Source organism: Neurospora tetraspora (assembly GCF_033439725.1).
Source record: "Neurospora tetraspora strain CBS 560.94 chromosome Unknown B0H65scaffold_3, whole genome shotgun sequence".
Taxonomy (NCBI): domain Eukaryota; kingdom Fungi; phylum Ascomycota; class Sordariomycetes; order Sordariales; family Sordariaceae; genus Neurospora; species Neurospora tetraspora.
This window is the reverse complement of record NW_026944385.1, coordinates 498,533-511,295: the sequence shown is the minus strand read 5'-3', so window position 1 is coordinate 511,295 and position 12,763 is coordinate 498,533. Positions and strand designations below refer to the sequence as shown.

Genomic DNA, 12,763 nt, shown 5'->3' with positions numbered 1-12,763 from the left:
CCGAATTGATGTGACGGAAAGAACTTACCAAGCTCTAATCGACCAGAATAAGGTTGAGTGGTCTTCCTTAGCGAGTCGGAGCTGGCCGCGCAATTTTCGGTGAGCCGAAAACAAGACTCTGCCAAGCAAGCCGACGTGGATGATGGAGAAAGACAACATAAACCATCAACGAGATACTTCCTACAACGAGCCAACCAGCACCAGGATTCCCAGTATCAAGCTGGTAAGTATGTCACCGCCTTGCATTAGCGCACACATTTACATGAACGACGACACAGGCAGTGACAGGGTTCGCAGAGTACTTTACATGTTGATACAGGTTATAACGAAAAGTTCATCCTTCAGCGCCACTGAAGTACTTGCTGACAAGCCGTCACCGCCAGCGCAACGCCTGAATTGTCCATCAATTAACTAGGTAATACTGTTACTTACCTTGTAATTGAGCACTTCCGCATTTGTCCCGGCAATCATTATCGGTGAGCTGGCCAGGTGGAGGTCTGGTTGCCTTGCAAACTTTGACGCTCATTGGATCAACGTCTCTTATCACATGCTACGATGGCACTGACAATGGGCTTTATGCCTACAGTGCTGAGAAAAAATACGGACCGGAAGAGTCGAAGCATTTCTTTACCAAATGTGACAGGGCCGATGACGGATGGCGGTAATGGCTGATGAGTGAACCCAGGGGCACGGGTTGAGTACACACACTGATACGAAGTTGGGTAGGCACTTCGCAAGGCACACCACAACCACGATTGGACATCACGTACCTCATCGCCCGGTGTCTGGAAATTCATGTTTCGAGCAAATGCCAACGAGGCCACATTGGACGCTCTTCACTCACCTGCCATTGGTATTGTCTGGGCTTGAAGTATCACAGCCTACGACACTACCTACCTACCTTACCGCTTTCGGACCTTGTGAGATCATGAATTGGACACGGGAGATGGGGCCTGACGACGAAGGCAGGGAAACCCAACTGTTGCAAATCGGAATACTGGGTCTACCAAGGTGCCAATCGTGCATTCCGGGCTTCAAGCCGGCGCAATGCCGGATACGGGGATCCAGACCCCGAGGTTCGTTCCATGACTGGTTCCGAACCACCACTGACTACATGGTAACAGCTTAAAAATCCCGGACCTCCCATACTCACTCCCTACTACTTCATGCTCCTTTTCGTCCATTGCTTCAACCACATGCACTAGCCACTCCCCGAGTCAAGGCCTTGCGGAGCTTATTGTTCCGTTGGCCAGGCTCAAATCTTTTTCTATTCATTGCTATCAAGCAAGCATTCTTCAATTTGACGCCCTTGGCAAAGTCATCGTTACCACTTCGTTCAATAACGCTCTCAGTCGAACTAATCACTCGAATTTTTCCATCTGCGCCCTCAGCCACGCAACTCATACCATCGACTCTTTAACAACCTTCACATCTGGTCCCATTCGATACCAGCGACAACAACCATCACTCCCTTATTCCCAATTTGGCTCTTTCCTACCTATCCTATCAACCACGCATCTCCATTAAGCATTTTCTAGATCATTGCCGAACAAGATCGTCTGGACAGTTGGACCGACGATCCGGCATCAGAGAATACGTTCCACGAAAGCCTTTTTGTACATCGACACAACCTTCTTCACTTCCCTCTTTCCCAAGCCTTGACCGGTCGAGGACCGACCTTGATTCACCAATCTACCCTTCCGCTTTTCAATATCACCTTCCATATCTACCATGTCCATGCCAAATAACCCCCAATACGGAGCAGCTATGTCACCGACTCAGTCTCAGAATGGCCGCGCTATCACCCCTATCACGGATGGCCCTGAAGTATGCACTGCTGAAGAGCCTCAACTGTCAAGAGCACCTTCAACTCACCAAGAGCAACCTCTGCCATTTGATCTGATGCAGCCTGGCTTGGGCTGGGATGTGTTATCAGCTGGCAGACCAATGACCGGTGCCCAAGTATACGGTACCTCAGCCTATAACACCCAAGGGGGGGCGTACATGGGTCAATATCCCGATATCCCAACCGACACTGGCCCCTACGCAGTCCAGCACGCCCACACTTCTTCCGCCATGCCCTATCACAGCTTGCGGCCACAGACGGCATTCGAAATGGATGCAGGTACTGATGCAGGACAAGCATCTCGCCCTCAGATGCACTACTTGCCTGATGGAAACTCCCCCACGCTGCAGGGCCAGCACCACGTCTTCTTACCCAACCAATCAGCTATGACTGCTCCTGGGTTCGAGCCCAACAACGTTGATCACTTCAACGGCTCATCATCATCCGGGCCACATCCGAGACAAAGCCTCGCCAATGCTTCGACTTCGTATCAAAACCCCGACGAGCCAAATGCCAACCAGAACGGCTGGACGCAGGACCAGGAGGACCTCATCCGTCGATGCAAAGACGAAGGAAAGAAAGTAAAGCAGATTGTCGCCAAGCTGAAGAACACATTTGGCGTGGTGAGATCGGGAAACGCCGTGTCGAAGAGATGGAAGATCATCAAACAGCGCTCTAGCAGAGTTGTAAGTGCAACAAATGATACCTACCTCCCGTCTACTTACCTCTACACCCTTCTTATACTCACATAGACTGTACATACCTACAGGAATCGAAAAAGGTCATACAGAACGTCATGCCATCCTCATTTCAACTGTTCAACACAGAGCTAGCCAGAATTGCCCCTGGATACCTCTTTGACGCGAGCGGCGGCCAGAATCATCAGCACGATCCGCAAGTCAGCGGGATCACGCACGAGGTGCAGGAGTACTTCCAGAAAGGGTACACCAAGTTGGTGGAGGAGTGCGTGTTTATGTGGCAGAGAGGACAGGCTCAGCAGCCTCAGGGACAGGGACAGGGAAGGCACGGAGGTGCGAACCTGTGAGGGGCGGTAGAGGTATCCTAAGGTACGGTTCTTTTCCAACTTTTTTTTTACATGCATGTAAACGGGACAGGAACTGTTTCATTTTGATCACTTCCCTTGGGTTCATGTGGTTTGTGTTTCTTGACCGCGCTGGCAGACGAATATTTATACGGTTTCAAACCTTTTCTTTGTTCTTGTTGTTCTTCTTGCAGGTGTTCAAATATGTGCATGCCCTTGCGCTTGCCAGCGGTAGGGAGTGAGAGTTTCATCTCTAGTCGTTGTTGCCCGGAGTCAACGTTATCGCTGCCTTCCTTCCTTCCTTCCGTCTTTCCTTCCTTCCTTCCGTCCTTCCGTCCTTCCCTTCTGCCCTGCACCTCAACCAGGCAGCTGCCTTCCACTCCACCTCCTGGCTCCTGCCTGCCTTGGGTACTCAAGGTACCTCTGCCTGTGCTCCTTGCCACACACAAACAATCAAAAAAAGCGCGGTTGGCGCAGTGGTCTAACGCATCACTCGATTTGTGGGTTGAAATTCCCAGAGAACCTCTTTTCAAAGACCGACTCTGGGGGCAAAAATTTCAGTAGAACAAATACTGAGTGAAGACCCGGGTTCGAATCCCGGACCGCGCAAACTTTCTTTTCTTTTTTTCCCATCCTTTTTTTGTACATTTTTCTCCCAAAGACGGCTTCGGGATTTATACCTCTAGCTCACTCAGTATGGGCCCCATGGGGACTGATTGGGTAGACCTCACTCACTCAGTCATTCCCCAAAGGCTTCCACTCCCGATCGTACAGCATGGATACCCAGTAGAAATCATCCCCAACATCGAACCTTTCGCGAACGTGTTTCATGCGTGCGACTAACAACATCAGTCAGCGTTTCAAGGAACCCTGTGATGCTCTCGACCACCCGTATACCGCGTAATGACCATCTCTTCGCTTTTGAGGATAACAAACAACACAAAGGTCATAAACTCCAAACTTACCTCGTGCAGGATCCCTGATCATATCTCCTGTCCTCCACACAAAATCCAGCTGTTCGTCGCTCAAACGAGCCGCCTTCGAAAGCTCCTGCCTTCCCGCCTCATCGTGGGGGATGTTGAACGGCAACACGCCCTTATTGATGAAGTGGAAATGCGCGAGCATCGTCTGGGCTCCGGCATGGTGAGCTTTGATGCTCTCGGGATTTGCATACTCGGTCTGTTGTTTTCCGTACAAGTCCGTCAGTCAGTCAGTCTGTCAGTCTGTATCCACACTTGCCTGATACCATTGACGACCAAACGAAGGTAAGTAACATACCCTCATCCCCCACTTCCTAGCCGTCTCCGCGTCCCGTCTTGTCACCATCGAGCAACTATGCAATAACACAAAGAGCGCTAGGTAGATGGTGAACCAGTACTCCCTCTTCTTGGCTAGGACCAGGTCATTCAGCTGCTTCAGCACGGCCTTGCTCCAGGGGCGCAGGAAATTCGTGTATTCGATGCACTCAAACTGGGCCGTCATGATCTTGGGCATCGGTACGCGGCCGTAGTACTTGCTCTCCGGTTCGGTGATGGGAGTGCCGCCGAGTGTTTCTGGGCCGCAGATGAAGACGGGGTTGCTGGTTAGGCGGCAGACGACCCAGAGACGGAAGACGTTGGACATGAGGCTGCGTTCTTGTCCGGTCTGTTTGGGGCTACTAGTCAGTTTTGGCAGCAGGAGATGTGGGAGTGAGGAGGACAGGGCTAGAAGACGTACATTAGCCTCGTTGATATGTCGAAAGGCCATCCCGTACGTCTCCCAGAAGACGGTATCCAAATGCCCAACCGTCGCCACGATGAACTTGGACACGCTCGTTTCAATGTAGGCCTTCAGGGTCTCGCCTGCTTCGTGCATCTCTGCCAGTGCGTATCGCGGTAGAGCGACCTGTTTCATGCCTTGGGGCGTCTTCCACATTTCATGAACCACATCGCCTTCTGCGGGATTGAACTTTCGGACGCGGAACTCGAAAGGAGCATCGACATGGACCGGCGATACTACGATCGTACGGATGTCCGAGGATTCCCAGTCGCTAGCGGGGATGTCGATGATGTCCATGCTCTGCCATCGATGCGAAAAGGAGGGGTGTTTCTGCTCGCGGTAAAGAGAAGCGTCGGTGACGATGTATCGGTAGCAGGGCATCTTGCAGAGGGTTGGGCCGGTAATGCGTTTGCAGGTGAGACACGGTCCGTTAGGATCCGATGGGTCGGGATTGCACTGCGGTGGAGGGTCCTTGTTAGCTTAGATGGCACTCCGGTGTGTGAACTGCGGTCCGTTAAGTGATATATGAAGGATTGGAAGTCATACACGACCCCTGTTCATCCTACACCTGATGCACGACTTGAGGACACGAGTGAGAGCGGTGTTGAGTCTCATACTCTCGTCAGTATACGGACCTCGTCGTTTAGTTCTTGATTTGCTCCCTTCACAAGTTGGCTCGGGTTTGGGTTTTGAGACTCCATTGTTGCTTTGAGGCTTGACCTTCTTTCTTCGTTGGATACGCTGTTTGGTGTTCTTGGTGAGCAAGTGTTCTCAATCTGAGGACTAAGAAGACGTACCGGAGGGAGCTCCCAATTTTTTGTAATAGGACCTGAGGAAGCAGAAGGAGCTGGCTCTAGGGCTGCCTCCGGGGCTGGGGGAACCTCAACCCGGTCATGCATTGTCATCCCCGGAGGCTGACATGTCTCAGGTTCTGCGAACGCATCATCAAAGTCTTGTAAAAAGCCCGACGGTGTGTTATACTCGATGACGGGTTGTTCTTGAACCGTCATTGTCGATTCATCTTGACGATGATAGGATGATGTTAGCGACACTGGCGTGGCAGGGCCATGAAAGTACAAATGACTCTCGGAAAAAAGGCTCGCTGCTTCATCGAATGCTGTCAAGTTAGAGCTGCTGAGAAACGAGTCGATATCGCTTGGCGTGGACATGTTGAACGTCAGCAGTGGCTCAGGGGTGCTGACGCCCGAGCGGGAGTCGGGAATAAGACAGATCTCGGGTACCAAGCCCTGAGATTGGGCTTGGGTGTTTCCATTTGTAGGACAAGCCATGGGAGTTTCTCTTTCGGGGGTAGCGTAAGTGTCAATATCGAGGATCTGAGTATCGAAGATATCTCCAGCGTCAAGACCGAAAGCTCGCTCTTGGTATGACCATTGATCGACAACGGAGGGGTAAGGGGTGGCGCGAACGGGTGCGCAGTTCAGGTCTTCCGAGGTCGAGAACCATGATACAGCAAGGTCTCGATCGGGTATCGAGCCGTAGTGTTCCACAAGAGCCATCATCATCTTGTTGTGGCTGAAATCACCGAGACAAACATCCGCCGATTCCATTGCTGTGGTTTCCATGGCGCAACACAACTTTTACAAGAGTATGCCGAAAGTCACAAACAGCGTATGGGTTATGGATAGGGGATGATATATGTGATGTTTTGTTGTCGTGTTGATGGAAGCCGAGCTCATATCCGGGGATGGACGGTTGCATGAGTGCTACCCTTCCACAGTGGCTTGGAGCTTGGCAACATGAAGCTGAGATAGCGACAGTTGTCCAGCGCTACGTACTGCTAAACGCCGACAGCCCGATGAGAAGTCACTGTTGTAGACGGAACCATCAAGGTGAGCATGGCCGTAGGATTCCATTCCGCGCAATGATGGGGCGACGCTGTGATTGGTGTGTGACCGAACCGATTTCCTCCTTTCGACCTGTCACGTATCTAGCTTACCTACCACAGTATAGCTCCGACAGAAGAGCCTCATGATGGATTCCCAGGAGTCGGGCGTTCCGAGCATTACGTCCTTCTTATGTAACGTTGAATGAGCCCGTAAAATATCCGGCTATCAGATCTTTTGTCATTTCCGTAGGACCGCGCCGGTTCCAAGGACAAGTTTTTGCACGCCGCGCGGAAGTGTACCCTTCAGGATACAGAGACTCGGGAGAGAACAGTATCGGAATCTCATATGTCCCCCAGATTATTAACCGAACGTCAGCATACGGGCGGTCGTTAGCACTTTGAAACCAACACGTTCTGTAAAGCAATGTTAGTAAAGAATCTCATGAACTTTATCAACACGTTCCGTAAAGCAATGTCAGTCAGTTGACGAGGGAATATCCCCAGGATGACTCCCAAGAACAACCTCTTGCAAAGGGCAAAGAAGGCGGATGACACTGCGAGTTCTGACGCGACCTGCAGGTCAATCAGACGGCTTCGTCCGAGAGACATCCAGATGGGGTCTGTTGACGTGGGATTGAAGTTGGATAGGTGAACATCGGATGCCAGTGGTGAAAGATGGAAAGGGACGAGAAATGTTCTGGGTGGGAATTGTTAGTGGGATGGGAGAAGGAGTGCACAGACCACTTCCTCAACGTGTTTCTTATTCGCTTATGCCAGAACCTCGACCTCCAACCAAGAGGCCATCAGGTTCGAGAGCCAGAGACATGTGAGATTCGGACGGTAAATTTTGTAGTCGATAAATCGAAACGGTCCGTTCTTTTCATGAATTCCACTCTGTTGAACTGCCGTGAACATGGTTGCGTTTTCGGTGATTGTCGTGAGAAAAGCATTGCCAAGCATCATGACTTTGGCGGTTGATCGTTCCGCTTATCAGTGATAAGATAGCGATAAGAGCTCCAAATATCAATGACGTAGTGCTCCTTCTCAAAATGACACTCTACGCGGGGCCGAGAGGGCCCTACAACAACAAAGACCGAGAACAGAAGGGACGATGACGAGGAATTGATATTAGCGTTATGCGAATCCTTCCTCATTCGGTACCATGCTTTTGCCTGGTTGGCTCTCTGACGTCGTGAACGTTCTCCTCGTGGTCGGTGGCTATATAAGTTCTCGGTAACCCTTCCCCTAACATCTCCATCTTCGCAGCACCCCAACACAAAACACCATACTCACGACTTAATACAAACACAAACAAAAAACGAAAACACACCATGGCGACTGCTCAATTAGCCTACGGCGTCGAAAGGATTGTCGGCCACGGCCCCGAACAAATCAAGCAGGACATCTCCACCTACGACCCCGACAAGGGAACCGGCGATGCCTCCCAGCTCATGAAGGCCCTCGTCTGGGAGGGCAATAAGAAGGTCCAGGTCGTCGAGGTCCCCAAGCCCAAGATCGTCGAGCCCACCGACGTCATCCTCAAGGTCACCGGCTCAACCATCTGCGGCTCCGACCTGCACCTCTTCCACGGCGCCGTCATGCAGATGAACAAGGGTGACATCCTCGGCCACGAGTTCTGCGGTATCGTCGACCAGGTCGGCCCGGCCGTCAAGAAGGCCCAGGTCGGCAAGCGCTACGTCGTGTCCTTCCAGATTGCCTGCGGCGACTGCTTCTTCTGCAAGAACAAACTCTCCAGCCAGTGCGAGGTCACCAACTCCAACACCCAGATGAAGGCCATGTACGGCGGCCGCACCGCTGGCATCTTTGGCTACTCCCACCTGACGGGCGGTTTCGCCGGTGGCCAGGCCGAGTACGTCCGTGTGCCGCTGGCCGATGTCAACATGCTCGAGATCCCCGACGACGTTCCCGATGAGAAGGCCCTCTACCTTTCCGACGTGCTTCCGACTTCTTACAACGCCGTCAAGGATACCGCCGTGTATCCCGGCGATGCCGTCGCAATCTTTGGTGGTGGTCCGGTTGGCCAGATGGTTGGCGTCTACGCGCTGTGGGAGGGAGCCAGCAAGGTTATCTACGTCGACACGGAGCCGAGACTTTCCTTCGTCAAGAGCCGCTGGCCAGCCGAGCACCAGGATAAGCTCCAGTTGGTTGACTTCAAGCAGCTCAGCTATGGAATCACCACCAAGGAGACGGTTGTTAGCAAGTTGAAGGAGTTGACCGGTGGTCGCGGCCCAGATGTCGCCATCGACTGCGCGGCCGGAGAGTATGCCAAGGGCTGGTTGCACTGGCTTGAGATGCAGCTTGGCGCCGAGACAGATACCAGCGAGATCATCAACGAGATGGTCGAGGGTGTGAGGAATTACGGCAGAGTTGGTTTGACCGGTGTCTATGTCGGCTACACCAACCACTTCAACGTCGGCTCTCTCATGCAGCGCGGCATCCGCCTCATTGGAAACGGCCAGGCACCTGTGCACAAGTACTGGGAAGAATTGTTGCAGAAGATCCGCGACGGCACCCTCGATCCCACCATCATGCTTTCCCACCGTGTCCGCCTGGATGATATGGACAAGGTCTACCATAAGTTTGATGCAAAGGAGGACGCCATGCAAAAGGTCTTCGTCGAGACCAAGTTCTCTCTGCCTCGGGCTCCGGGAACTCCCGAGTTGACGACCTACGAATAAGTGGAAGTGGAGGAGATACCTAATGATGTAGTAGTAGTGTACTAGTAGTAGTATGCTGTGTCACGACGTTATGAAGAATGAATCAAGCTTTTTGGATACCATCAATAGTTTTTGTCTCGGACAACATCTTGTGTCGGCGCAGAACACAGCACTTGCCTGTCGCCATCGTAACACGGTTGGGAACAGTCGCCAGCAAGGCCAAGTTCGTGAATAGGTAGCAAGCCACCCGTGTTGTTCTCTTGCAATGCAGAAATCGTGTGCACTGACTGATCATGGGTGGGCAGACGCATTATCGCAAGGTCCTGCATGAGGCTATGAGCAGCAGGAGCTTGTTTTCGTACCAACAGCCACTCACGCAAGCCCCGCGCCTCGCATAAGAACATTGCTAATCGAGGTCGGCTTCTGGACAACAGATTGGAACGATGATTGCTTCCTCAGCCCCGAAGAGCGTTCTAGCTCATGACTTGGCAAGATCATCAAGGGGACCTGATCTTGATCGACAATCATCGCTGTCACCGTCACGGATCGTCGAACCGCCCTGCATTTACTCCACATCGTCAGTCGTTGACGTTCCCGATCGCCGGCTGTTCATCGGTGACGTTGTCGTCGTTCAGACGGCTTCCTTTTTTTTTTTTAACTACCTCGACCGATTTGTTGCGGAGAGAATCCTGTGTCCGGGCAAGCTGCAATCGACAGCTGATCCAACTTGATTGCCCGCCAGACCCAAGGACGCTCATGATCATCCGGAATTCAAAAGGGGATCAAGCACCAGCACAAACACGTGCCACCGCAAATGCAAACAAAACAGTGGGAGATGCACTTTTCCTGAAATACGGTTCACAGATCATGCCGTGCACCTGCATCCACCATGCCCCCGTATCAATGCAGACCACTGCCGACGGGCATCTCGCTGTGGCGTTCTAGGATGGCACAGATGGCTTGGATGGTTTATGCCGATACGCATTGGGACCACGGGATCCGTGACCACTGCAATCGCAAACAAAGATGGAATGAATGGTTTGGCCTTGTCCTTTCCCTTTTTATCCTTTGCTCGTTTCAATTGTGCTAGGATCATGAGTTGAGAGTTTCAGGAATAACAAACAAATTGTGTGTCAAGGGAACAATGGAAAGCTTTTCTTTTTCTCCATCATCCCGTGGCCGCCCTCTCACGATGGATGTGTCCATCCGATCCGCAAGATCGTCGTCGTCTCCCACAGTGACTTCCAAGACCCTGGAGGTCCAGGTCTACGAAGAAGAAGTTGAAGCCGACGAAGCCGACGATCAAGAACGGCTGGATGATCCCCTTATATCTCGACGATCACGATCACCTCCCGTTCCTCCCCCAGTCAGCTGTGATGTGGATCGTGACCCACCATACGACGACAGTGCCAGCGACAGCAACAGCGACTACGGCTTCCTTGGAAGTCCCACCCCCCTTCGATCCCGTCCTCACGGTTCCCGATACCGTTATTGTCACCGTACCACCACGGCCGGCAGTGACGGTCTTTTCCCAGCGTACCCGTACCATCTGTACGACCTTTCGTCGAGATCCAGTCCCTCCCAGTATCATTACCCCGATCCCGACGCCCAACACAAAGAAATGTTTTCTCTCATCCACAACCCACGCACCTTCCTCCGCTTCATCTTCGGCATCGTCTTCCTCATGTGCTTCCTCACCAACATGGTCTCCGGCGGTCCACTAGCCCAACACCTCCGCGACGCCTTTCACCACCGGCCATGGGCACACGAAGACCTTCGACGAGATGCTGCACAGTCGCAGTCGCAATCCCCACCACCACAGGGTGGTGGTGTAATCCGCGTCGCGGCCGCGCCCATCCAAATCGATCCCGCCGGCGTCTACATCCGCGCTTCTCCCCTTTACGACTCCAACGGCCACCCCGACACCTCGCGCATCATAGCCGGCTACGCCGCCACCTCCGGCCCCGACCGCGTCCTGCGCGTTTCCTTGTCAACCGACTCCGGCGCCTCCTGGTCTCGGCTAGGGGAAGTAACCCGTCGCCCCTCCGACGGGACCTCAGACCTCGACAACGCGATGCCCCTCGCTTTGCCGTCAGGTCGCATCCTCTTTGCCTTCCGGAACCACTCTTTGGCCCCCTCCCCCACGGGTTTCAGCTACACACACTACCGCCTCACCGTCTGCTCCTCCTCCGACGGCGGGCTTACCTGGTCCTTCCTCTCGCACATCGACGAACGGCCCGCCTCTGCCTCTGCCTCTCCCTCAGACAAAAACGGCCTCTGGGAACCCTTTCTGCGCCTAGCCGCAGACGGCCGCACAATCCAAGCTTACTACTCGTCCGAAAACTCCGCCAGTTCCCAAGACAACCTGATGCGCTTTTCCACCGACCAGGGAAAAACCTGGTCGGACCCGCCCATTTTAGTCTCCAACAACAAAAACTCGAGAGACGGAATGACGGGCGTTTCTCCCTTTTTTTCTTCCTCCTCCTCCCCTTGCAAGCAAAACGAATTAATCTGCGTTTTCGAAACAACCTCCCCCCACGACGGAACCTTTAGCATCGCTCGCGTCTTGTCTCATGACGACGGACTTACCTGGTCCGACCGGCAAACGGTGTACGTCGCAAAGGACAAAAAATGGGCCGGCGCGCCGCAGGTTTATTTGGTGGGGGACACGCTCGTAACAAGTTTCCTGACGAACGAGGGAACGGATTTACGGAAAATTGATGGGGCGTATACCAAGCTTGTCACTAGCAGAGATCAAGGCAAAACGTGGACGGAGACGGGGCAGGCGGAGACGGTGGCGGGGGTGGGGAGTCATTGGCCTGGTTTGTTTTCATTGAATGAGACGCACTTTTTGGCGCTGTATTCGACTGATGAGATGGGTGCTGTGGGGCATTTGCTGAGTGTTTCTTCTTCTTCTTCGTAACTTCTTCTTCTTCGGGTTGACTGTCTAGTCAGTAGTCTGTCTTGCGACTGACTGCTCTGTGCTTTTCAGGGCAGGCTAGTACATAGGCCCCGGGAGGTGGTGGATAGAGGTGGGATGTACATTTGGGGTTTAGGATACTGTAATACTTCAGGATAATTAATAGTAATTATTAGCATGCATTACATACCATACCTTCCATACGATATAGCGAGCGCAATGGCTCGACAAGGGAAAAGGCAAGGAAGCGAAAGGAGAAGAAGCAAGCAGGCATATGATAAATAATAGGTAAAAAGCGAAATTGATTCTCCTGTTCCCGAGCGAGAAAGGAAGATTAGAGGGAAAAAAGGGCAAAAAAAAGGGCAAAAAAAACAAAAAAAAAAAAGCGAAGACAGTAGCTACTCCACTGGTTCGAACGCCTTACGTTTCGTACTCGTCAAGGCTCAGCATGGGAGGGCAGGAGGGTAGGGCCACTACCACTGCGCCATTCAGCCCCGGGAGGTCGCGGCCTACCTGCCTTGGGAGGTGTTGGGAATTGGTGCGGTTGAAGTAATACATATACCTAGTAACTGGTTGGTCAGGGCTGGACAGGGGACACGGCACGGGACCAAGCGAGGGGAGGAGGAGGAGGAAAGATGGGATGAAATTTTGAGGAGGGGAGATAAGGTATGAC

The 12,763-nt window shown here is 52.7% G+C and overlaps 4 protein-coding genes and 1 non-coding gene across 5 annotated transcripts; 4 read left to right on the top strand and 1 right to left on the bottom strand.

Annotated features, from left to right (window-relative positions):
* Positions 1–1,576: 1,576 nt before the first annotated feature.
* On the top strand, positions 1,577–3,037 carry B0H65DRAFT_149038 (uncharacterized protein). The gene is made up of 2 exons (XM_062821052.1): positions 1,577–2,532; positions 2,616–3,037. Exons 1-2 carry the CDS (start codon positions 1,732–1,734, stop codon positions 2,889–2,891), a joined length of 1,077 nt encoding a protein of 358 aa, XP_062682529.1. The 5' UTR covers positions 1,577–1,731; the 3' UTR covers positions 2,892–3,037.
* Positions 3,038–3,350: 313 nt separating this feature from the next.
* B0H65DRAFT_t222 lies at positions 3,351–3,497 on the top strand. Its single transcript has one exon. It is a non-coding gene; the product is annotated as a tRNA-Ser (tRNA).
* Positions 3,498–3,623: 126 nt separating this feature from the next.
* Positions 3,624–6,229, bottom strand: B0H65DRAFT_424391 (uncharacterized protein; the record flags this gene model as incomplete). The annotated part of the gene is made up of 6 exons (XM_062824509.1): positions 3,624–3,727; positions 3,854–4,067; positions 4,167–4,532; positions 4,605–5,102; positions 5,193–5,387; positions 5,444–6,229. 6 exons carry the CDS (start codon positions 6,227–6,229, stop codon positions 3,624–3,626), a joined length of 2,163 nt encoding a protein of 720 aa, XP_062682528.1.
* Positions 6,230–7,565: 1,336 nt separating this feature from the next.
* On the top strand, positions 7,566–9,419 carry B0H65DRAFT_460462 (chaperonin 10-like protein). Its single transcript, XM_062826534.1, has one exon. The coding sequence runs from the start codon at positions 7,824–7,826 to the stop codon at positions 9,189–9,191; it is 1,368 nt and encodes a 455-aa protein (XP_062682527.1). The 5' UTR covers positions 7,566–7,823; the 3' UTR covers positions 9,192–9,419.
* Positions 9,420–10,141: 722 nt separating this feature from the next.
* Positions 10,142–12,093, top strand: B0H65DRAFT_521469 (Sialidase; the record flags this gene model as incomplete). Its single annotated transcript, XM_062828751.1, has 1 exon — positions 10,142–12,093. The coding sequence occupies exon 1, from the start codon at positions 10,315–10,317 to the stop codon at positions 12,091–12,093; it is 1,779 nt and encodes a 592-aa protein (XP_062682526.1). The 5' UTR covers positions 10,142–10,314.
* Between the last annotated feature and the right edge of the window lie 670 nt (positions 12,094–12,763).

Coding starts and splice junctions, on each gene's coding strand:
- B0H65DRAFT_149038 (XM_062821052.1), top strand. CDS start 1,732: ATGTCCATGCCAAATAACCCCCAATACGGAGCAGCTATGTCACCGACT. Junction 2,533..2,615: donor AACAGCGCTCTAGCAGAGTT/GTAAGTGCAACA, acceptor ACATACCTACAG/GAATCGAAAAAGGTCATACA.
- B0H65DRAFT_460462 (XM_062826534.1), top strand. CDS start 7,824: ATGGCGACTGCTCAATTAGCCTACGGCGTCGAAAGGATTGTCGGCCAC.